The 25,721-nt window shown below is 41.2% G+C and overlaps 2 protein-coding genes across 3 annotated transcripts in view; one reads left to right on the top strand and one right to left on the bottom strand.

The window, feature by feature from the left end:
- The window catches only part of DEK (DEK proto-oncogene), a 29,028-nt gene extending 24,600 nt beyond the window's left edge, over positions 1-4,428 (top strand). The window contains exons 10-11 of the mRNA XM_032462556.1: positions 2,322-2,390; positions 2,850-4,428. Of these exons, the coding sequence (XP_032318447.1) occupies positions 2,322-2,390; positions 2,850-2,861 (81 nt within the window). The 3' untranslated portion in view covers positions 2,862-4,428. The remainder of the gene's footprint in view (positions 1-2,321; positions 2,391-2,849) is intronic.
- A 309-nt stretch (positions 4,429-4,737) lies between these two features.
- Positions 4,738-25,721, bottom strand: part of KDM1B (lysine demethylase 1B) — a 46,987-nt gene continuing 26,003 nt past the window's right edge. For both annotated transcript variants that reach the window (XM_032462555.1, XM_032462554.1), the window contains 12 exons: positions 25,534-25,710; positions 25,084-25,158; positions 22,626-22,763; positions 21,552-21,723; positions 18,473-18,600; positions 17,557-17,688; positions 16,885-16,959; positions 13,868-13,984; positions 13,019-13,144; positions 11,955-12,077; positions 10,343-10,495; positions 4,738-6,754 (listed from right to left, as the gene is read on the bottom strand). In XM_032462555.1, coding sequence (XP_032318446.1) covers positions 6,671-6,754; positions 10,343-10,495; positions 11,955-12,077; positions 13,019-13,144; positions 13,868-13,984; positions 16,885-16,959; positions 17,557-17,688; positions 18,473-18,600; positions 21,552-21,723; positions 22,626-22,763; positions 25,084-25,158; positions 25,534-25,710 — 1,500 coding nt within the window. In that variant the 3' untranslated portion in view covers positions 4,738-6,670. The remainder of the gene's footprint in view (positions 6,755-10,342; positions 10,496-11,954; positions 12,078-13,018; positions 13,145-13,867; positions 13,985-16,884; positions 16,960-17,556; positions 17,689-18,472; positions 18,601-21,551; positions 21,724-22,625; positions 22,764-25,083; positions 25,159-25,533; positions 25,711-25,721) is intronic.

Raw genomic sequence — 25,721 nt, 5'->3', positions numbered from 1 at the left:
CCATTAACATCAAAGAGTTGAGAAGTAATTTCTACAAAACACAAGACATTGTAGAGTCAGTAGTAGAAGGAAGGCCAGAGAGAGGAGTGCTATAAAAGCAGGGCAAGGACTTTCAAGAAGGGGGGCGGGGGAGGGGCTGCCAGTTAAGAAAAGGTGATTCTCTTACATGGGACAGTGGACAATGGCCACGGAAAGGCATTTCACAGAAAAGAAATAGAAATGACCCGTAAACATGAAAATATTTAACCTTCCCTACTAATGAGGAAGATAGAAAACTGAAAGGAAATACTTTGCTTATTAGCTTTAACAAAATCTTTACAAAGATTGGCAGTTTTCAAGGTTGGCAAGGGTATAGGGAAATGTACTTTCATCCTTTAAATTGTAACAACTTTGGAGAATAATTAGGTAGTATGTTAAAATTTAAATTGCAGATACCTTTTAACCTAGCAATTCCGTGTCTAGGTCTCTGTCCTAAAGACATAGTCACATCTGCACAAAATGATTTCAGTAATGTTCAGCATGTCTATAATATTGAAAAATCAGAAACAACCTAAATGGCCATAAACCAGTACATCCATATTTGGGGAATACTATGTAGCAGTTCAAAAGAACATGGAAAAACCTTCCAAGTATTGTCAGGTGTTTTAAATATACAGAAAACTATATTGCATTGATACATTTATACATTGGTATATAAACTCATTTTTAATGAGTTAATTTTGCTGTGTCTGGGATACACAGCAGATTGATAACTGGTTTCCTCTGAAAGGAGAGGGGCGAGGGCAGACTGGAGGGAAAATTGAAGGGAGACTAGTTCTGTTCATTTGAATGACTTGTGAATACATTTCTGTAGTTTTAAAGGGGGATTATTAATAACATGGAGAGGTCAAGTGAGAATAAGTTAAGGGTTTTTTGGACTTGGCAATTATGAGACAGTTGTTCACTTAATAAGAGCAGTTTTGAAGGGTGGTAAATGCAAGGGTTATTTACCCTGGGACTGAGAATTATCGGTAAGGAGAGTGTAATGGATTAAAGCTCCTGTTTTAGTAGCTAAATCTCGGGAATACAGGTTGATAAAGATTTTTTCAGAAGGGCAGGGAGGGAAAGCAGAAGCACGTGTTAGGCTAAGGGCTGGTGGTACAGGAGCCTCGAGGGGTGGGTCCTTGCAGAGCTAAGGAAGATGGGGACTGTTGATGAATCCGGGTGCAAGTGAACTGGAGGGCAAGAGATACGTCAGAGTTGAAGGAATTCATAGCAGTGGCTTGACTGAGAACAGGAGTGGGACATTTGAATAGAGGGGTGAAATTGCCCCTGATGAGAATGCAAGGGGGATCTAATGAGAAATCCTTGGGATTTCTGGGGAGGCTGTGACATTGAATACCATGGACTGGAAATGGGACCATTCTTCTCAAAGTTGCTGTATTTTCCCACAGGGCTTAACATAGAAAAGCTGGTAATTATACTAGTTCAGGGTTGGAGTTTTGCAGAGAAAGAACAAAGGGTAAACAATTAGAGTAATGTAAATGATTGACCGTATTTGCAGCGGTTGGCAAACTACAGCCTGAGGGCCGTTATAACATAGCCGTAGCCATTCATGTAAGTATTGTCTGGCAGCGTTGACTCTGCACTGGCATAGTTGAATAGTCATGACAGAAACTGTCACTGGAAAAGCTGAAATAATTTACTGTCTAGCCTTTTACAGAAAACGTTTGCTGACTTTGAATTGCATGATAGGAGTGAAACCAGCAAGATAGATACAGAAAGTCAGGACTAGAAGTCATTGTGAAGCCAGGCAGCAGTTACCAAGTTGGGAAATGTAGAGAGTAAAAAATTTCAGAGTAGAGGACACGATGGTATAACTGGGTCTCAGTGATAGAACTTCAGGAGGGAATTGAACAATGGACTGGGGCTGAAATTCGTTAAAGTTCAAGTTGAGGAAAGAAGTAGTGTCAGATAATGTAACAGAAGAACTAAGAGGGCATCTCTAAAAAACAGCTCACAAATAACCTACTGATGTAAAGTACATACTCCACTTAACCAAGGTCTGTCTACATGTTCTTCTCACCCATGTTTGTTGTTAATTCACTGACACTCCCACTTTATAAAACGTTGAAAGTGTTTGTATGCTGGTTTATTTTCTGCTCTATATACAGTATTATTAAAGCTACTCATTTGCTGTAGAATTCTATGTGGTGGTTAGAGCGTACAGTTAACATATGTAGCTGTTTGTACACAGCACACATTTCTTCACTATCCAAAGATAGAGAATATTAGTGAAATTTTAAATCTACTTTTAACATAGTTTTTCCTTTCCATTGTAGGTATATGAAAATTATCCTGCTTATGACTTAACTGAAAGAAAAGAGTTCATAAAAACAACTGTTAAAGAGGTAAAATATATCCATCTTTTCCAGCTTTAATAATTTTGGACATATAAGATGGAAGAAATTGTGTATCAAATACTGCATATTTTTCAAAATATGTCACTAAATATCACATTTGAGGCTCAAATTTCCTCAAAAATAGATGGAGAGTTATTTTCCCATTTTAGAGCTTAAAAATAAAGTCTGAACATAAGTTGACAAAACCTGGCCTCAGAAGATGTGGGCTCAGTGTACCTGGTGGCCGGGTGTCCCAAAGGGGCTCACACAACCACCGGAGCACGTTCGTGTCCACCAGTTAAAGGCAGGGGACAATCAACAGAGCTGTAGTCTTACAGTGGTCCCATCTGATTTCCCAAGGTCACAGTAGTAAAATAGAAGTTAAAAAATAAAGTATGGTCTTGATTTATGTATACCAAATATTATGTATGTTGGGTATGAGGAAATAATGTTTCTCTTTCATTACAGCTGATTTCTTGAGAAAGAGGACAGAGACAGGTGACCTGTACCCATGGATTTAAAGCTCTGATTTATACCATACCAGCAAAAGAGAATGTATTTCCTTTTCTAAATCCTTGCAAGCGTTGTGTTGATAGAACTTAACCTTTTTATCTTGAGTGTTAACGTAAATTTGAGTTTGCTGTTTTAAATTGCATTTCTATGCAGTTTTTAGTTTAAATTTTTGCATGGCAGTAATTGTTCCTTGCTTTTATAGTTGTATTTTGTACATTTTGGGTTTCTTTATATAAGGTTCTAGATTCTTGAACTGTTGTAGTTTTTAGCGTGTGCTCAATATTAGCTTAAGACATACTTTTAACCAAGTAGAACAGAAACTATTCTAACGGTGTTTAAACATGCGGAGACTCTTGCAGTATTTAGTATATGAAATATTTTGAATACACATCTGTCAGTGTGGAAACTCAGTGGCAGTGTGTTCATCATATTAAAAATATACGAGCTTCAGCTGTCCAGATGATGAAATTGGAACTTTTCTCCTGCATGTGTATATATGTCAAATTGTCAGCATGACAAGAGTTGACAGATGTTATTTTTGTATTTTTAAAAACAAATTTGTTGTATATAAAGTTTTTTTATTTCTTTTGTGCAGATCAATTTTTAAACTCATAAGTAGGTACCTTTACAGTTATAAATGTATGAAATGTCAGTGTTCAGCCAGATGGTGTGACGGAGCAGCGGAAGTCAGAGTCCAGTGAAGAAAATACTGACGGAACAAGTAGTTCTCTGCTTTGCCTCGAAGTGTCGTCAGTTTGTAGTGTTAGTGTTAACTCTGCAGCAGTGCCTGTAGATACGTTTTCTATCAAGGACAGACCAAAACCTACACATCAAAACTTCAAAAATTGGGGGAAGAGTGGGGTTAAGTATAAGCACATTTGGCTTATAGTAAGTGAACTGATTTTTATTAACTGCTTCTGCCCATATAAAATGCTGTTCTGTACAGGAAGCCTGGCCACTTTTATAATTACGGTAAAATTTGTAATGCCAGAAGAAGAGAATGTGTAGGGAATAGTGGGTATCTCTGACAAAGTATTTCTCAAAAGTGGTAACAGACTTATTTTTAACATTAAAGAAATTTAATGTATTTGTGGAATCAGGGGTGTTACGTTTTAAATTTTGGCCAATCAGGATTCTAGATGATCAGTATGTGGACCACTCTTGATGAGACTAATTTTGTCTTTTAAATTGAGTGTCTTAATCAGTTTATTAAGTAATCTCTGAATTTTAAAACATGCTGCTTATGCAAGAATTGGGCCTTTGGTAAACCACTGAGTGTTTAAAATACCTTTGCATCATAGAACAGAAATATATAAAAATGATATATGCTGACTGTTAATAGGTATTTTCACGTTTGACTTTTGACTTGTTTCTTGATAAAGTTACTAGGACATTAGAGAAAGGTATACTTAATACAAATGAATGGAATAAACAACTAAATGAGACTTAAGAATTGGCCTTTTGTTTTAAATATTTAATTTGTTCCTCTCAACCTTGTCAATAAAATAATAAAAAATGCCTTTTTCTCTTTGCATTTGATGTCTTAATCTATATATTCAGAACAGATTTTTAAATAGATTTAGCCGGTAGCCTGTATCATTTGGGGTGCTCCTCAGTGGTAACAGACCGATTTTACCTGGAATAAATTATAAAGAGATCAGTAGAGTGAGCTCACAAAACCAAGTTCATCAAGGTCAGCAAGGTTCTCACTGACTTGAAAGGGGATACACCGTGATGCCTGTGACCTAAGACTTTCTAAAGAGGGCTTGGAGGTTGTGGGGGGTTGAGCTGGTGTGGGTGGAAGTTCATGGGGAGTGTGCCTTCATCACTGCAGTGCACAGTATATTTGAAAAACAAGTCTAGTTTTTATTAAGCAGTTTTACACAGTTTTCACAGTCTGCAGTTAAAACATATTCACTGCTGCTCAATTACAGAATCTTCAGACAGCAGTGAAAAACTCAAAAGAAACTCAAGGGAAAAAAAAAGTACCATGGTTCCTTAAAGAACAAAATGTTAGGTGATGTCACTTGAGACGGAATGAGGGTTTTAAATACACATTTACCATACTTTATTTAGTAGGTTCTCCCCTTGTTTGCTTATAGCACAGTACAAGTTTAAGTGCTCAGAGACTAAAGTAATAATTTACTGTGAACCATTTCAACTTAGAATATTTTGCATTTATCACCTGACACATGCTATTCAAACATTTTAATACATAACACTTTAAAGCAGAATACATCCCAATCAGTATCAGTGAGTCTCATCAAATGACCTAAATATCAACATTTTCCTATGTTAACTTTGAAACCATTATACTGCAGGTTGCTTTCTTTCGATTATTATACTTTGGTGGGGAGGGAGGTGTGTCTAAGCTCTGTCTAAAGTTCCCCGTAGTTCTTTGCATAAAGTACTATTTCTACTTATAAACTTATTTTAATTTTTAAAAATACCTAATATTTTGAAAAATGGTTTTAAAGTCATTTTGAGTCCCTTTAAGCTGACCAATATATTGAAAGAATTGTTCAGACTTTTTAAAACAAAAGCACATAAATTATCCGTATTTCTAACCTGTAAACTGAAGTTTCTTGGCAAGATGAGTATCCTGAAGACCCTGAAATCAGTGTTTATTTTAAATGAATTTTTTTTGTCATGAGTGAAAAAAGGAAAAAGTATTTGCCATGTTCTCAGGCTTTCAAGATATGGCTTATTAAATGTGTAACATTTACCAGGATTTTTCTGGAGTTTTCCAGTGGACCTACATGTGGAATACTGAAAACAATTCTATAAAAATTCCTAGAGATTGAATCAGTTATTTTAAAAAGACGCAGTGGGGAGAGGCTTTTATTAAATTATTCTGACAAGATCTTTTTGCTAGTGGTTGCCAAAATTAAGGCTATTTAAAGTGTGCCATCCGCCCAAACATGGCTCTTAAAAACAGCCGTATTCTATGTCTCATCTATGTCTCAAGTATAAAGACCACACTACCTCTACCCCATTCTCAATGATACAATAACCTGTACTGTTGAAGGGACCAAGAATTTTGCTGTTTTGCCAATGAGAGCACAAGTCTAAAATGTTTTATTACAAGATACCTGAATTTCTTTTGAACACCCAATGGGAAGAAATATGTACAATATAAAATAGTCTAGAAGTTTCATTTACCTTTGAAGAGTTTGCTTTATCCAAAAAAGGAAAGATTTCTATCTAAATTTTAAGTAAAAGCTCAATATTGGAGCTATATAAAAATCTTAAGGCTCATTGGCAAAGACAGTGATGAGCTGTCATAGAAAAGTACATGGCTTTACCTGTGTAATGATTCCTGCTTGAGTGACTTGGTTTCTTAATGTGTGAAAATTGGTCAGCCAAAAAAAATTTGTCAGATTTCAAGGGAGTCTCCAACCATGGAAGAATCATATCCAAGGTCTTAATTTAAGGTTATATTCTGCCTTATTTTGAAATCTAGAAGATTTAACACTAGTCAGGCCTGTGGGAAATGCAGTTAAATATAAGTGCTTAGAAAAGGAGTCTTGGGCCTAGTGCCTTCAGAGTGATGAAATGGGTTTACGTTACCACACCACCTTAGAAACATTTCAATTTTGCTACCCAGAGAAGATTCTGTTTGATTTTATGAAAGTGAGGTTTAACGAGTTTTTCAGGCTTTCTCAGTTGGGGTACAGAAGAAAGCTGGGTCCAGACAAATTCTATTTAAAATGCTGCAATCTTGCAGGCTTTCTCAGTTGGGGTACAGAAGAAAGCTGGGTCCAGACAAATTCTATTTAAAATGCTGCAATCTTGCTTGCTTCTCGAACGCCACTCAAATATGCCCCTGTAACGGTTTGTGGAAAATGCCTATTTGTTGCCTGTTAAAAAAAAAAAAAAAGTGTAATTTGAGATCATGTATAAAGAATTAAGCTGAAAATCAAAAGGTAATACAAGCTTATACTTTCTCTGATCCTTGTAAAATAAACATTGGCATCACTCCTGTGTGTTCATATTAACACTCTACTCACCCATCACAGCACGTGAACTTTCCTGGTTTATCACCATGTTTCACCAAATTTACTCTACAACATAGCACTCCTGTGAAGTGTGTGGCATTAATTAAGATACTATCTCTGTACACCAGGTACTGGAATTAAGAATAATGAATAAGACACGGTCCCTTTCCGTCAGACAACCTTAGTTGTTAAAATCAGTGATAAATGAAACAAGCACAAAAAGTAAATCACAATTCATCCACAGCTGGAGTTTTGCTAGAAAGCATATTGAAGGTATAATGAAAGGGGTTGAGTTACTCCAAGAATAGATCAGTTCAACAGAAAGGGGAAAGACCAAAGGTGGGTACTGTCAATGGGAGAACCTCACTTTCAAGGCGGTTGTAGTGGGAACAGAGTAAGCAAACCAGAAGCACAAGAAGGTTTTTGTTTGGGGTGTGGCTATGGGAAAGGGTAGCTGAAACGGAGGTGAGTAGGTCACAGAAATGGGAAGTTCTGTGAATTTCCACATGAACCAATTTAGGTTCCATGTCACCTCAACGGATGGCTGGGATGTAACGGAAAATATCCAGGTACCAAAGACTTTAACAAATGGGGGACCGGTCAGGAGGCCAGCAGGAATACAACTATTCCTAGGGGGAGAGAATGGTAGAGCTACAGAAGCTTCAAAGAAATGGGTTCTCTAAGAAAATGTAACTATCAAAGCAGCAAAGGAAAGCAGAAAGCTGCTAAGCCCTGCTCGTGACACTACAGCACATGAGCCCAACAGGGCCGTCTGAAAGCAGTTGACCCTTGTTGCCTGGCATGCAATCGTTATGCTCTGTTCCTACAAAGGTGGCTCTTCACGGGCCAAGGAGGACTCGACGATACCTGGCTTTACAATGACATTCTTTTATAACCAAAAATCCTGAAAAGAAAAACAACACTAACTCTATTTTAGACGAATCTAGGAGACCTGACTATAATGTACAAATACGTAGGCAGATGAAAGAGTGCTGAGCATTCACTCTGCTAAAGTGGGCGGAGGGAGGAAACAGCAAAAGGAAGCCAATTCATCCCAAAGAATCCTTCAAAAACCTCAGCCATTGGCACCATCATGGAGGCAGGGGCTTGGCAAGGGTGAATGAAAACTGAGGACTGGTTTAAAGACTGAAAAGCAATTCGGTCCCTCACCCAGTTCCCCACTCTCCCTGCTGCCACCCCCAGGAGTGTTGAGGCACAGGGCAGGGGTGAGGTGCCGAAGGAAATGGAGGTTAAGTAAAGTACAACAAAGAGCCAGGCTTTGGGTTCCCAGGAAGCCAGGAGCCGAGTTCTCATCACACAAATGAGGGACCACAAGAGAGGAGCTGTAGCTCAGTCCCGATGTCTGGGGCCCCAGCCACCAGCTGACAACCTGCTGGAATTTTCAATTCGCTTTTTACAAAGTGCCTCACTCAAATCTGAACAGTCAGGGATTGGACATTCAGACATAGGGGAGGCAAAGGCTAATAAAGCAAAGGAAACAGGAACTCAAGATCCATGTAAGGAACAAGTTAGGAAGCAAGAAGAAAATGCTACCAAAAAGAAATCATCTGAGAACAAGAAAGTGCTCACAAAGTAAAAGAACCAACATTTTAAAACTCAATTCAAGGGTTGGAATATAAAAAAATCTCCCTACCCCTAAATTAGAATTTAAAAAAGAGATGAAGAACAGCAAAGAAAGTAAGATAATCAATTCAAGTGTTCAACATATGAAATAGAAGATCAGGGAATAAGAGAAAAAACTGTGGGAAGGAAACGAACAGAGCAAAAACACTGAGGATGAAGGACAGGAGCTCCTTAAATTACCAGGAGACCAAAAAAAAAAGTGGGGGGGGGGGCATAGAAGGGATTAGAAACCAGAACAGGCATATGCAGAATAGATAAAGATTATACGGTACAGCACAGGGAAATAGATACAAGATCCTTTGGCAGCTCACGGTGAAAAAAAATGTGACAATGAATATATGTATGTTCTTGTATAACTGAAAAAGTGTGCTCTACACTGGAATTTGACACATTATGAAATGACTATAACTCAATAAAAAAAAAAAACTAAAAAGAAATCAGAACAGAAAAGCATTTCTCAACAGAAGTAAACCAGGCAAGAAGGAAAGCCAACTTCACACACATCAGGACAGCCATTATCAAAAAATGGCAAATGGTAAGTGTCAACGAGAATGTGGAGAAACCAGAACCCTTGTGCACGGCTGGTGGGATGTTAAATGGTGCAGCTGCTGTGGAAAACTGCGTGGTGGTTCCCCAAAAAATTAAAAATATAATCAATATATGATCCAGCAACTCCACTTCTGGGTATATACCCCAAGTAACTGAAAGCAGGTTCTCGAAGAGACATCTGTGCACCCATGTTCATAGCGGCATACTTCACAACAGCCAAAAGCAGACAGAAGCAACTCAAATGTCCATGACAGATGAATGGAAAAACAGAATGTGATACATACATATGGAGTGTTATTTAGTCTTAAGAAAGGCTATTCTGACACATGCCACAAAACGGACGAAACTTGAGGGCATTATGCTAAGTGAAATTAGCCAGTCGCAAAAGGACAAATGCTGCATGATTCATTCTACTTATATGATAAGGTACCTAGAACAAACTCATAGAGACAGAAAGCTGAACGGTGGTTGCCAGGGGCTGGCGGGAGGAGTAAATGAGAAGGTGGTGTTTAACAGGTACCTCAGAGCTTCAGTTCTGCAGTATAAAGAAGTCCTGGAGATGGTTGGCAGCAGCAACTGTACAGCAACGTGTATGTATTTAATGCCACTTAGCTGGACACTTAAAAATAGTTAAGGTGGAAAGCCCCATCCATCAGTGCAGACTGAGCAGGGGGAAGATGCCGGGGAAGGGGGTTTCAAGAAACAGAGCCTACAGGCCAGCCACAGGGATTCAAGTGTGAATTAGAGACGACCAAAGGGTGGGGAGGCTTCAGGGGAGGTGTGAAAAGAATTAAGCTAATGAAAAAAGGGGCCATTATGACTGAAAATAAAATAGCTGTGTAAGAAAGGAATTGATGAAACATTCGCTGTCGTGGCTTAACAGTAAAGAGCGGCATCAGATAAAACACTGACATCAGTTTAGTTAAAAGTGTGAAAGAACCAGGGTGCAAAGAGACTAAACGGGCTAAATCTTTTAACCTGTTAGGAAATCCAGAGATAACGTCCAACTTCTTCAATCAGAAGCCAACAATATAAATATCTTCACACATGAAGTCAACTCCAGAAGAAACAGCAGAAAGAGTTAAAAACAGCTGCTCCGGGAATTTGAGGAAGACATCGACAGGGCACCTGCTGTTTGTTGCCCAAAGACTTTTGACACTATTTGACTTTTTGCTTTTAAACTCTGGACATCCATCACTTTCATTAAAAGAAAGTGATCAAAGTAAAAGGAATCGGGGCCGGGACCACGACACACACCTCGCCAGCAAAAAAGACGGTTCCTTGTATTTCTTCAGCTATGATGTCGTAGGCCTCGCCACTGCCCCCGGTCTTCACAAAACTGTACGCCATCTGGATCCAGGGGTCTGTACTCCACCGGGTGACAAAATACTTGGTGGGATCTGGGACTTCCTGCGTCCAGGAGAAGGAAGCATAAGGCAAGATCAAGAAGGGACTGAGACTTGATGCAGCCCAACATATAAAATTCAGTGAATTGTCACAGCATTCTGAGACAGCGATTCTCAGTGTCCTTCCTGCCGCCTCGCTACCCGACCCAGGCCCCGAATCTGTGCATCTCCCTCATCTCTGTGACCTTCCCCCAACACACACATACTCCTCCACATCTTATCCTCTGCCAGGCACACATGCCCCCGCCTAGCAGGGGCCGTTACCAATGGCTGAGTTCAAGGTGCGCCCCTTCCCACCTGCTGGAACGTGCTGGGGCCCACGGAAGGGCAATTTCAGGATCTCTAACTGGAATCGTCAACAGGCCTCTCTACGAAACAGCTGTATAGGTTATGTTTCACCCTATGTTTCAAATAATTTTGAAGGCCTGGCCTCTGACAAGTGCCACCGTGAAATACATTTCTATGCAAACTGTATGCCAAGTTCCAAGTAACAAATCTGAAAACAAATTTTTGGATAGAAGCCCCAGGCTAGGAACGACTGTGAGATCTGATCACGTCACGTAAAATACGCAATACCCCGGAGGGCCCCCTGCTCTCCAGTGTACATAACATTTGAGTCATTTCTCTTCTTTCTTCTTCTGCTCTTTTATTTGAAAAAGATACACATCATGTCGTTTCTAAATCTCCAGAGATTGTGAGATTATAGTCAACTAGCAGACAGAAAGTACCTTGAGCTTCTTGGAGAAAAGGGAGAAAAGAGACTAGCTATGAGGCTGGAGTACAAGAAAATTCTGGACATTGTCCCTTTAAATGGAAAGCTGTCATCAGAGCTTGCTCGGGTTTGGGTAAATACAGAATCCGGAAAATACTGAGCCTTTTTACCTTTTCTCAGGAAAGAAAAGGGGTGTGCATGATGTCAGAATAAAAGGAGACAACAGTGTAAAAGGAGGGATGGGGTACTGTTATGTATACCCCCCAAATTCAGATGATGAACCCCTAACCCTCAGTACCTCAGACTGTGACTGTATCTGAGACAGGGCCTTTGACGAGGTACTTAAGTCCAAATGGGGTCATTAGGGTGGGCCTTAATCCAGCATGACAGGCGTCCTTCTAAGAAGAGATTAGCACACGGACAACACAGAGCCGCGACCATGTGAGGACGCAGGGAGAGGGCAGCCATCTGTGACACCTCGATCTTGGGCTTCCAGCCTCCAGGACTGCGACAAAATATGTTTCTGGTGTTTAAACCACCCAGCTGGTGGCATTTTTGTTACGGCAGCCCGGAAAAAACAAATCCAAGCACTTAAGTGGAAAGTTGGATACCGAAACAAAGCAAGGGTGTGGCCCCCTGCCCCTGTCTTGAGTCCCTTTGTCCTCCGTAATGACAGTTGGTTCTGGGTTGGAAGAGCACAAGACGTTAACAGCAAGCATGGCTTTCTCTTTTCTGAGAGGGTGTGTCTGACCTGCTCCTTGAAGAGCTCGCGCAGGGTCGCCATGCACTGCTGCAGCACCTGCTTGTCCTCCAGGCTCCTGACGGCCGCCACCGCCTCCCCCGCGACCACCGACATCAGCACGCTGTGCTGCTTCTGGGCGAGGGGCACAGGACACGGGGCGGGGAGAAGCATTTCACACTCCTGGCTTTGGGCACAGGAGTCTCCAGACGCACATTCCAAACAGACAAGGACCTCATGCTCGCACATCAAATGTCGTCACTTCCTACTGTCCCACAGCCTCCTTTCCATCACCCAGTCCCATTTCCCTCACACACACTCATCCATTATTCTTCTATGCGTTTTACTGTTCCCTGCTGGAAAAACTCCAGAAGTCGTGCAAATATCAAATTCCGGGTACTCTTGGCTCTTCCCTTCTAAGAACTTGTTTTAGAAGAAGGAGAATGAGATTGGGAAGGGAAGTCTGCAGATAAAGTAAAGGGAGAAAAGCTTCTTGCATGGTAAAGGCATGGTTGCCCTTGGCTCCCATGTGAAACCATTTAAGACAAAGTGTCTTGGAACAGAGACAGGTGGAAAGACAACGGCAGTTCTTTGGCAGGACATCGACACAACCATCACTTTCAAGCCCCAGGCATGTCCTCTCCTCGTCTTTCTTCCCCCACCAATCACATCTGTTGATTCTACGACCCACCCTCACTTGGGCCAATCATATCCCACCCCTCACCCAGCAGGCTCACTGGAGGACCCTCCAGGAGTACGTTTTAAGTACCACTCATTACTGTCCTGTCACCCACCAACTTTCCCTAAGAGGAATTCCTCCATCAGCCTGAAATAAGACATTTACACTGCAACGAATTCATTTCCCAGGGAGCAACATTAGTACTTCAAGCAAAGTATGGCAGATACTTTCCTATAGAAAAATGCCCCAGTCCAAGGGTCCCCCCAGAATACAAACATACAATATAAACATTGTCCACAATGTCCATTAGTTCCTGGGCTCCACCCATGAGTAATTACCAAACCAAATTCTAAACCACAGTAAAGGAATTCAAATCACACCTCACCAACAGTTTTACCTGGGGATCCATGTCATAGAACACAGCAAAAAGCCCTCGCTTGCTGGCACTGGGAGGAACGTGACCAAAAAAGTCAGCCCCTTGAACTTTACTGTCCCAAAATCTATAAGGAAATTGCAGGGCAATCTGGAAAGGGAGCAAGAGAAAGATGGTTAAGAGTTTCTTGAAAGTACAGCAGACTCTAAACGCAACCTACAGCTCTTCAAATGCTTCAATTAAAAAAAAATGATGTTCAAAAAAAACCAAACATTTCTAAATATTCCCTTTCCATTCTCCTACCTCCTCTGTTCTCTCTGTGAGCATTTGGTTTTTCATGCCCTTCAACCCTGTACTCCCACGGATAATGGTGGGACCCACTGATAACCTCTAGGCTAATCTGAAGATGCAAAGCATTCCTGAGACTTGGTCCTGAAGCTTATGTCCATGAGATAAATTCTTACTACTCATAGGTCTGCCGGTATCTGCTGTAACACTGGCAGCTTCTGCTAAGGGAGCCTTTCCAGGCAGAGGAGGTAAAACACTCTCCTCATTGGGGCCAATTAGTGGAGGGCAGACATGGAAAGCAGGAAAAAAATAAAATAAGACTTGCTTATTTACATACTCAGTTCAAATTCTGAATAACAAGATTCTGTCTCCTAAAATCAAAACTCACAGACCTCAGCCAGTTCACCTTTTTGTTTTGGTAATATCCTTTTATATTCTTCATGAATAATTACCCAAATGAAAAGGACATCTTCGAATGTGATGTGGATTCAAACATTCCCCTCTACTTCCCAGTATCAGAAGTTTAGGAACTCCTGCCGTCTGATACTCATCTTTCCAGTTCTGAGGCTGCAGGAATTCAGTTACCTTTTCAATGATGCCTGCACCTAAGCTGTTGATCGCCTTCATCTTCTTGTCTGACAACGGTGGATTAAACTGAATGGCTCCTTTCTGCAGTAAGGCCAGTGGTACAGTGACTAATACCTGTAGGAAAGAATGAGCAGCTAACACACAAACAGCAACTCGACCTAACTCTCAGTGTGTTCATTTCCAGGAAAATCTCAACACCTAAAGGACCCTCCTTTCTACTGCCAGTCATGAGATGATCAGCATCCTATGTTGTTATACCTGTTAGAACAAGGGCTGCCATGTATAACTGTGCAGGTTGTTCACTGCACAAGGGTGACTGGCTGAGCGGAAGCAACACTCACATGGAGGAATCTGCATTAAGGTTTTGATGGTTAATAATAACTCTGGGTAAGAAGAGTTAGCAGATCTCGGTCCTGAAAAGCAGTGCTATAAGAGGAAAGAGCCCTAAATATGGAGTCAGGAGAACTAGATTTTCATTCCTGACACTTTCTAATGTGTGGCCAAGGTAATACCTGCCCTACTAACCTTAAAGGGTTGGGGAAATGCTTAAAACTGAAACTCTTACAATATACATCCGTATGCTTCATAAATGGTAAAGCGCATCACAAACATTAGGGATTATTATAATCAGGTAAAGCCACATAACTTTTCTCTTTAAGGAAGAAGCAATTTATTGCAGGTTTTCAACTGGCTTACAGAATCATTTAGATCCTTCAAGAACAGCTCACAAAACCAGGCCATCAAAGAGAGCCGCTGTCTCTCCATACAATCAGGAAATTTCTGGCCCTGGAACTGGGTTACCACTGCTGCAGTCAGAAGCCATTACTATTGCTACCCGCTCCAGAAACATGCCACTTACAGGACAAGCTGCACCAGCAAAAGGGATGCCTCGTGCCCTGCCTCTTGACTCCCTTGTAGTAAATGAGTGGACTTTGGGTCCTGTGGAAGGACCCAACACCTGCCATTTTGCTTGGCAGCAGAGATAGCAGAAGTGAAGCAAAAGCCGTACTACACCTTCCAAATCTCATGCAAGTTCATCTGACTGGCTGGATCTAATTCATATTTAGACCCTCAGCTGCAAGGGAGTCTGGGAAGTATATGTATGTATGTGTATGTGTGTGTATGCGCATGCGCACGCACACATGCATATGTGTTTCCAGATGTTTCCATCATCTACAGTGCAGGATAACATGGTTGGATGAGAGTGATCTAAACACCAAGGACCATATCTACCATTGTCCTCATCAAAGAGTTAGTATATTTGGCTTGAACCCCAAATCCAGGAACACAGGCAGTTCAGAGCTGTCCTGTAATTTTCTGCCATGTGAAAATTTTATAAAGTACAAAACACGCTCTCTCTCCTCAGTGCAGTTATGGATAAAAACCATGCAACCAAAAAAAGGAACAATTACCCTCCTAGGTATATAAGAACGGCAGGGAAATAAGACCTAGATGTTTTCTTAATGACCAAAAAACAGCAAAAGATATAAACAAACCCTGGTAAGGAACTAACGCTAGGTCTCAGTGGTAGCAGCCTAGATTGAATTATAGTTTGTCAAGTGTTTATCTGTATATCCTGTTAGGTTGGAAATCTTCCACTTACAGGCTGGGTAAACTTCCAATTGAAACCGTGTGATGTGTACTGACTACTAAAAATAAAAACATTTGCTTTAATCATTTCAGAGCAGGCTTTGAATCACAGCCTGAAATCATGCTCTACTTTCTCTAAAGAGCCAGAACACAAGGAAAGAAGGGCAAATGAACCTAGACAGGGTCAAGCAGAGGGTGACCCAGCAGGGTGAGCACACTGAGCGTGTTGCCCTGGGTGCAAAGAGGCTGAGCCATCAGCTGACTTGCAATTTTATAAGGTGGTATTTAAAAAAGAAATTTTTTTTTTACCACTAGTTAGGTATTAGCCTGATTCTCGCCTGGGGACCCACAGATAAGGACACTGTTGTCCAGTGGTTCTCCACTCTGGTCACATGTTGGAATCACTTGGGAAGCTTTAAAAAATGAGATCAATGCAACCAGAACCTCTATGGGGGTGGGGCTTTGCAAACTTTCTTTTTAAGCACCTCCCAGATGATTCTAAGGCACAGCCAGGACTGAGGACCACTGCTAGTCCAGAGTCTATTCAACCAATAACTAACTATCCAGCTAGTTAGTGGCAAGAAAAATGCAGGGACCCATCCTCCTGGACTCATACACTCTACCCTGCCTTTCCCATCCGACATGCAATCCTTCATTTCTGTATGAATATTGAGGACTGTGAAATATTTTTAGTTAACTGAAAAGTATAAAACATAGCTAGCCTAGCAACTAGTGATGGTTCATCAATTACACTTCCGGGTAATCACTTCAGATACAGCTAAACTTAAATAAACCCATGAGGTTTACTAACCCCTCTTCACCCCAACACTTTGTTCTCCAACACTACAGAAATCTCAGTGTGATTTCATATATTATATCATAACACCTTTCACTGTCTGCCTACTAAAGCTGTTTACAAAAAATTCAAATGATATAAAAGTACTTCTGCTGGTTTCTAGATAAAAACACATGAGAGTTCTTGCTTTGGAAAAAGGTTCTATGTTACAAAAACAAAACCACCACCAACTTGGAAACCGCCGAATTAAACAAAGTAAAACAGGTTTTTTAAATACAGGACTTCTCAGAGCCTTTAAGATGCTCTTATTTAACCCTAAATGTAGACAGTAGTATATGATACTTTATTTGGCCAAAAAATTTCTTTTCTTGTTCAACTCTCAGAACTAACGTACCCAAGAAACCACTCTGGGAAACGCTACTCAGAATTCCATCTGCCATGAACCTATACAGTGATCGAAAAACTAGAAGAGATTCGCACATCCACATACAACCAAGTGCAGATACAGAGCTCTCCAGAGGTCAAACAAGGCTCCAGGCAGATGGCCAGAGGTAAACTGCTTGGTGGGAAAAACAGGTCTCCCTTACTCGCCGGCCCCTGGCAGACGGAGGGGAACCCCAGCGCTTACCTTCTGCGCGGTCCACCCCGACCCATCAGTAGTGGTAACCTGCACTTCATCTCCAGAATAATCGATACTCTGGACCTGCTCAAGAAAAGCCATTATGAAAAACATGATGAGGGATGGAACTATGTGATCCAGCAGCCTTTCCAGCTCTCTTGTTACATGAGTTTACTTTCCAAGGCTACAGGGAACTCAACAACAGTTACCGCTTCAGAGAACTAAATAAGTTATCGCTTACTTCAGGGAACTTTCGTGCAGCCACTAAAACGTATAAACACGATGTCAGAAAATGAAAAAAATCCTTACAACACTGTGTAAAGTGAAATAGATACTTATATATAACTGCCTCTATGATTATGACAATGTACAATACAATTGCACAGGAACGAAGATTTGAAAGGGAAATTTATGAGTACTTGTAAGTGCCCTGGGACAGGGAGGTGGTGAGCAACTTGAACACTTGATTATAAAAGTGCATCTCAGCCACTATTGTTTCCAAACAGCAGCGGCGGCCTAACTGGGAAGGATAACGCTACTGATCACAGTATCAAAAGTACTTGGAGTCACTGGCTGACTGTCAAGGCAGGGACCCGTCTCCTGTGTCATCCACACGTCCCGAACTTCACATCCCCCAAACGCCAGGCCCAGCCAGAGCCTCCGGCCGCTGTCCATACTCACTGGAGATCTGAGCCGAATGTCTAGTCCCTCCGCCAGTTTTTCTATGATGACAGAGTACCCAGGAGTTAGGAGGGTGTGGTCACCAGCAAACTGGGCAAAGAATTCATTGTGGTCCCAGGAACAAGCAGACACCTGGGAAATATCAGCAGAGGTTGGGAAACAGAGGTGGTGTAAAGCCTTGAGCCTGTGCCTGGCGGACCAAAAAGGAGCCCAGGGTGGGAAAAGCCACCCCAGGCCAGAGGGCAGAGGGCAAAACCTGAAGGAGGTTGGGGCTGAACAGATAAACCCAGGTGGTACTACTGGCCGGGGAAGGAAATCTCTGGGTAACGCACAGGAAAGCTTATTTGTCAGAAGGTAGGTAAGACTTAGGCAGGGGACCCACTGCCTGATTAAAATGAGAGGTGTATTATATACATCAACAGCCCTGCAAAAGAATTCTAGGAGAGGAAAAGTGCATTTGATCAACCCCGCATATAAACACGCAGCCTAGGTGTCTTCAATGTGGAACTCCACAGAGGCTGAAATGCAGCATGATTTTGGGAAAATGTTATTTCAATCTTAAAGAATCATCGAATGGAAACACCAATTGTCACAAGCAGGATAATTAAGTCAGGGGTCATCGTGGAACCTCAATTCAAAGTACCAAGATCACAGCTGGTGATACGAATCAAGTGTAAATTCACTTTAGCAAGACGGGACAGATCGTAATTGCAGAGGATACTCTATTCTGGTTTCAGAACTTCAGAACCACTATGGGGTTCACATAATCTAAAGTCATGGTTCTTGAACTGTTAAGCAGCAGAACCACTGATCTCTGTTGATCCAGACCAAGCCAAGCTCACTATTTTGATATCTAAAACACAGACACACGCAGAAACACATTTCGAAGCACGCGTTTCACAAAACCCAATCCCACCTGGTGGAGGCTGCTGCCACAGGCATATTCCAGGTTACTGAGATGGAACTGAAGGACCTGCTCTTCCAGCTCACTGAACTGGATACCAGATTCCTTAATAAAAGCTTTGTAGATCTCTTCTATCTTTTCTGTAATGGGAGTGGAGCAAAACAGGAAATAATAGCTTTAGTATCATTCTCGAAATTATTTATTTATTTGTTTGTTTTTTGCGTTCCACCTCCTTCAACCCACAAAGCCCCAGACTTTAAAGACCTTTTTCCAGGGAAACTCAGGGGAGGGGGTCTTGATAAGGTGGGGTTCTCTCAGGAAGTAAGAGTTTATCTTAACTGGGAACAAAGCTATGCAAGTTCTGTATCTTCATGTTTTCTTTCTGCTTAGTTGAGAAACTTTTATTGTTGGAGATACAGGAAAAGTAGCCCCTGTACATGTAAAGACAGGGAGAGGCTTCCATTCCCCTTCTGGCCACTGCATTAAAGTCAAGTTCTTGTAACATCTCACCTCAATGAGGGGACCTATAATAGACTGACTATTGGCTCTCTCCTCTCCCAAACATTCCAATTATTCCATTATGGCCTTTTGCCATGCCAACCTTCTGTCTCAATACCTTTAATTGCTGCTTCTCCATTGCCTATGTAATAAATTCCAAAATCCATAGCCAGATAGTGTTAGTACATTTCAAGCCCTTCCAAAGACAGCAACCACGACCTGCCCACTTAAGGCTCTGCGGAGCTGCTGCTCAATCTTTTCCTGGTAGGAGTCACCCCTGCGAAGCCCGCTTCTACCTCCCCCCTCACTGGACTGCCCTCCCCCTGCTGCCCTGAGCCTTCCATCCTTCACAGATCAGCATCGTCTGGCCACTACCAGCCTCGGGAATCACTCCTTTGTTATCACACACCCAGCACTTATCTACCCCATTCAGCTGGAGTTTCACCTACATAGACGCAGCCCTGTGATACCATTCTAATGATTGTCTTAGATTCTTTTTTTGGAGGCGGGGAGGAGGCTCATGCCTGACAAATCATAAAAATCTTAGCCTGACAGGTTACTTCTTAATAACCTTCCCAGGGTGACCACCATCCAACACGCACCCTGCAGACTCAAAGCATGTGCTTGAATAGAAACAGAACTGAGTATCAGTTTTTTGTTTTTTTTTTTTGACAGCTCAAGGCTCTCATTAAAATGTTCCATTCTATGCTAGACTGTAGTATGGGCACATCCATGGCACCTCCGGACCTGTGCCAGGCTTCTGCCCCGACACCACTGGGTTTTCGTGCACTTTCAGCACGTTCCTGCAGCTATCCCATTCCTGCCCCATGCTGTGGAGTCTGTTTTCCTTTAGGCTTGGTAGACGCTTGGGAAGAACCAAGATTGCTAAGACAGTATATAAAATTAAAGCATAAACAGAATGAGAAAAGCCTTAATGTGATTTCTTTAATAATAGCATTTATTATATTAATATTAATTTATTATATTCATATTAAATAATATTTAAAAGCTTTGGCACACTTGCTTTGTGAAATTCACGCTAGTTTCTTAGTGTTTATATTTTGGTCTTTTCAGCTAAATGCTAATAAGATGAGCTGTCAGACAGCTGACATACTGCAAGGCAGGCTCTAGCTGTAAATTCATATAGCGATATGTGCACTATTATTAAAGCCTTTCAAAAAAATATATTAATAAGATGAAACAACTACTTACACAGTAAGTGTTGCTGATTCTCCCTTAATAACTTGTTTTAAGTAAGGCCAAGACAAAGCAGTATTATAATTTTCATAATATAAAAAATATATTATTTTTATTTGGTGACCCTAAAAGAAGTGTAAGGAAAACCCCACCCAGGGACTCCCACACGTGTGCAAAAACGCTAACCAAATTCTGAGAGCACCCTGCACATTGGTCTAGTCACTGTCCTCAGCTCCAGAAAATTCGACAACTCGCCATTTGGTCTGGACATGACCACATTTGGTTAAATGATCCCTGTCGACCCCAGTAAGTTTCTAAAAATGTTCTGTTATGGTTTGTCAATTAACACGTACTAAGGGCCATTAGAATGCGGGTTGGTCTCAGAGGTGGAGGGTTGAGGTCGAAGAGGGGTGGGGGAGGGAGGAGGGGAGGGGTGGTGGATAAAAAGAAGAGACAGACAGTCCCTGCTGCTGAGAAGTTTGCCCCAGAGATGGTGTATATTCGAGGATGAAGAATTGAGAACCTTGCACAGAAACATACAGTTAAAGCAAATTAATATCCTGCCAACCGGGAGGTGGGTGGGTATAGCTCAGTGGTAGTGCACGTGCTTAGCGTGCAAGAGGTCCTGGGTTCAATCCCCAGTACCTCCATAAAAAATAATGTGATAAAATAAAATAAACGTAATTACCTCCTCTCCCCAACCCTGCTACCAAAATCCTGCCAACTGAGCTCAGATGGTCATACTTTAAGAAACCCTGACATGCTTCCAAGAGCTACAAGTGATGAATACATTCAGGTTATAAAAATCACAGGTTAAGTAAATATCAATTTAAGAAGCAACATAATATGTAAGATCTAAGCTGGCACTCTCATGGAAATGAGCTATTACAGTCGTATTTTCTAAAGGACTGTGGTTAATATTGTCTATTTAGTACCAAAGCCTAAAAATTTTGAATTAAAATTCCTAAATTATAGTATACATTCTTGTATTCTTAAACAAGATATACTTTAAAAAAATAAATTTTAACCAACTGTTCAGAAAAAAAAGAGAGAGAAATGCTGGCATACAGAAACTCTTATTTAGAAAAGTCACTGCATGGTGGCTAGTTATTCACCTAGAGCTTACCACATGTTTCCTTAAAAGTAAGTTCCCTCTGGGACTTTTTAAAGCACTGACTGTTGTGTAAAGTAAGATGTGTGTGAGCACGCACACGCATCTCAAGGTCCCGTGAGGAAGGTCCACTCCCCTTCAGGGACCGGTCAGTCCAAGAGGATTGCTCCCAAGGACTGTTCTGAATTGCATCCATCCCACCTCGTGGTTGAATGCCGCTACCGCTAACCAAGCTTAGGTTAGAATGAGACTCAGACGGAAAAATCAGAACCATTCTCCCCATACCTCCTAAAGGGACATCTTGGAGCTGAGTCTTATCCTTCCTCCACTCAGAGACCACATCCAAGAGAGCATTAAAATGAAAATCCATGCGCTTGTCAATAGTGGGGTCAGTTATTCTTCCACCTTCCTGAATTAAGTCACATCTTTCTCCAAATTTATGCATGCTGATGCCAAGCTTCAAAATAATAAGAATAAGAAGGTGAAAAATGTTTCCCTGGAAAAAACAGGCACAGGTTCTACGCGGAAATTAGACAGAGCTCTCATGGAGAAAAGGGTCGAGTACCTCTCAAAAATAAATGTTGACGGTGATGGGGGAGGGGAAGGCAGCAAAGTCGGGCAGTGAAAAAACAGCCTGGAATCTAAGACTGGGAGGGGACAGCGACAGCTTCTACGCCTCGCACGCTACAGCTTTCCAGCCAATACTTAGGATGTTTCAGAGGCCACCGCTGGGCACTGCCTCTCCCTGCTCTGACATTCTATCTCCTCTACTGAATCTCACGGAAAAGAGCACACAAACACACAAATACTCAAGGAAGTTGAAATTCAACTGACTGTCAATACATAGTTCAGAATAAACCTTGGGCCTACCCCAGGTCTTCAGAGAAACTATGTAGGGTTGCCCGAGGCAAGACAGGAAGCCCAATTAAATTTGATTCTCAGATAAATAATAAATACTTTTTTTTAGTATATGTCCCAAATACTGCAGGCAAAATATCCCGTGCAATATTTGGGACATTACTTACACTAAAAAATTAATGTTTATTTGAAAGTCAAATTTAACTGAGCAGTCTTGTATTTTTGTTTGCTTAATCTGGCAACCCTAAAACGATGAGCTCACTGAGTACCCTGCAAATAATGCACAAATATAACTGAAGACCTTAAGAGGGGGGAAATCTTTTCAGTCTCCAGTTACACCTTCCAAGAAAGGAAGGACTACACTTGTTTTATTTCCTTTTCAGAGGGAACAAGAAATCATTTGGGATTGTTCTATATTATCTAAGCATATTAATACTACACACTAGCAAACTGAGACAATTTTTTTGTTCTTTACAACACGAATCTTAATTTGAAACCTACTTGTTCACACATTAGTGCCACTGGGTTGTTAATACAGCCGTTGACAATCTGGGCACCTCGTCCCACTGTGACGCCTTTGAAAGACTTATCATCCCACACTCGGCCTCCAATTCTGTCTTTGGCCTCCAGGACAGTCACCTAGAAAGACAGACAATCAGGGAAGCTAAACAGAATGGAAGAGTCACATCAAATGCAGAATTATAAATGCAGAATGACACACTTACGTGAGTTTTGTATCTGGTTAACGTATTATGACATTACTAGAGAAACATCCTTAAATTTTAAGAAGGTAATGTGAACAGGAGTCAAAGCAGATGTTAAAAATCAACAGGCCTCGCTCCAGCAAGAAGTGAAGCGAGCGGTCTGCTGGAGAAGCCCTGCCAACTAGTTCCTCTCACACCCCATAATGATAAGAATGGGTGAGCCGGCAAAAGAAATGCATTTTGAAAGCTTTCACTAAACAGTATTCCAGAGGGGAGGGTATAGCTCAGTGGCATAGTGTGCATTCAGCATGCACAAAGTTTTGGGTTCAATCCCCAGTACCTCCATTAAAAAAACAGTTTAAAAAAATAAACAGTATTCCATAAATTAAGAAACACTATTAAAAACTAACTTAAAGAGGTCATTCTGTCCTATGAAATGTCTATGCATGTAGCAAAATTCCTTTAGCATTGCAAATGGGCCCTTAACTCCCCTAAGATATGACTATTACATATTTTAAAAAAAAAAATCATATGTCATTCTAAGTAAGACTTCATGGACTTGGCCAAAGCAGGATGGTCCCACACTCAGACTGTTTTATCTCCTCCAAATTTCTGACGCTGGCCATCTCATGGAGACTCAAAATGCTACACTTCTTTGGTTGTAGGAACTGAAAATGTGCAAAACCATCATTTCATTTGTAGATTTTTCACTTGAGAAACACTCCTTCAAACTGCTCAAGGAGGTTCCCCCTACTAACCGTCTCTTTGGTTCCTCAGAGGAATCGACTGCCTAACCACGAGGGGGAGGGGGGTCTCCCTCATCACCTGGCCAGAGAGCGGAGGCAATAATAGAGGTCCCTGAGTATTCTTCCTCCGCAGACCTAAGTTCCTCACTGTCTCCAACAGGAAAGGCTACAACTCATGACGCCACCCTCCCCACTTTACTTCTCTGACAGCACATGAACACAGAACCTCGTTTCTTTTTAGTATAAGAGGAAGTCTGAACATTAAAGACAGCACCCCCCCAACCCCGCCCAAAACTCTGAGTTGGAGTAACTTTCCCTGTAACATAATCTGTGGGTTTCTCAAGTGAAAAATGAACAAGAAACCTTAGCCCCACTATCTAACGCTGATACAAATAAACGATCAACGAAAACACTGCATAGCTCAGTGCCACTTAGGAAATATTTTGAAATGCAAACATGCCTCCTATAAACTCAACTCAAGATTCTTCCATTCTGTCAGCAACATAATAGAATCCAAGACTCAGGTCTTCCATTCCACCAAAAGGAAAACCTCCCCAAGGCACAGCCACCGAAAACGTTCTCATCTCTGAAATTCCTCCAGGAGAGAAGACATTGTGGGAAAAAAAGCTGCCGTTTCTTTCAGCCAGATAGAGCACAGTGAAACATTAATTCAGTTTTACCAAACAGATTTTCACGTTTGGTTAAGCGAAAACCAAAGTCCTTGCAAAACAAATTTTTAAAAAAGGAGAAATGAGTCAGATGTAGGAAGTCTCAGAAATCTAGGAGATTTTAATGAATCTAATAGAAACTAGATACTGAATTGCAAATTGTGTGTGTGTGTGTGTGTGTGTGTGTGTGTGTGTGTGTGTGATTTTGGTTAATTTTGAACAAGTGGAATAAGGTAACATACTAGATTAAAAAAAGACTACCCTTTTCCTTGGGGAAGGAGGCTACCTCAAATATATACAGTATTTTCAAAGTCATGTAATTCTGTCTCAACCCTGGATTAACGAATTCAACCTTGCTTCCAAAAGCAAAGATTTTTGTTTTCCAGAGTAGGTTTCAAAGTGTGCCTTTGATCTGCCTAAGAGAATTTAACTGGATATTTCAGAAATTTTCATATAAGAAATGATGAATTTCTAAGCTGCTAATTGTCTCAAACTATTACAGAAACATGGGCTTTTTCTCCGCTGTTGTGTCAATAACCACATGTCAAGAATTTCCTCTTTAATATCATCTTAGGTTCTCTTCCATTGTGTCCATCAGAGTCTAAAATCCTCCCCAAAAGCTGGTTTTGGGAAGAGAAAAAGAGTTTCTATTTCCTCTACCTTTCTTTCATTAAACTGATTTCAAATTCTGTACCTTTTCTAGAACCGACTGTGAAGACATAAAGATATAATGTATGAGCCTTCTTCACTGAAATCAGGAACTAGTTTCTAAGCCTTAGAAAATCTGGACCAAAGAAGCAGTCAGCCATCTGTTTTGGCCTCCATGTCCCCCACATCATACCTTAATTCCAAAGTTATGCAGTTGCCTAGCAGCTGCTAATCCTGCTGGACCAGCCCCAACAATGATGACTGATTTCTTTAAAAAAAAAAAAAGAAAAAGAAAAAAGAAAAGGAACAAAAATCCAATTAGAGCAATGAAACAACATACTGCTTTAGTTGCTTAGAAGGTACTAAGTGCCAAGTAACGCTAGTTCATCTGTATTTCTCTGACGTCTGTAGGGAGTTATTTTCCTCAAGAACACGTTAGCATTTGTCCTTCCCTTCCTCCTCTCTGCCATCTAGGGGAACAACGCTTGATATTCTCTTTCCTGGAGAAAAACATATTCTACAAAAGTCCTGCTTTCTAACTTTTGGGGTGCTAACGTGCATTTTACTTGTATTATTAACATTAATGTGCCAGCCATCTGTCATGACCGATGGTGGCATTATTGCTGGGGTTACCGTCACCTACATTGTGGTAATCTTTAGGAAGAAGAGGCTGGTCGGTGCCGACACTGAGAACTCCTGTGTTGATGAGACCTTTCCTTGTCATAAAATAGAGTATCCTCTCCACCTCCTGAACGCATCGAATACGCACCAGACCCCGGACGATGATGTGCGGGATACACTTCTGAGGAGTAAGAGCTTCCTGTGTTTGGA

Source organism: Camelus ferus, chromosome 20, assembly GCF_009834535.1.
Source record: "Camelus ferus isolate YT-003-E chromosome 20, BCGSAC_Cfer_1.0, whole genome shotgun sequence".
In the NCBI taxonomy this organism is placed as follows: domain Eukaryota; kingdom Metazoa; phylum Chordata; class Mammalia; order Artiodactyla; family Camelidae; genus Camelus; species Camelus ferus.
The sequence above is the reverse complement of the archived record's forward strand: the minus strand, read 5'-3'. Positions and strand labels throughout refer to the sequence as shown.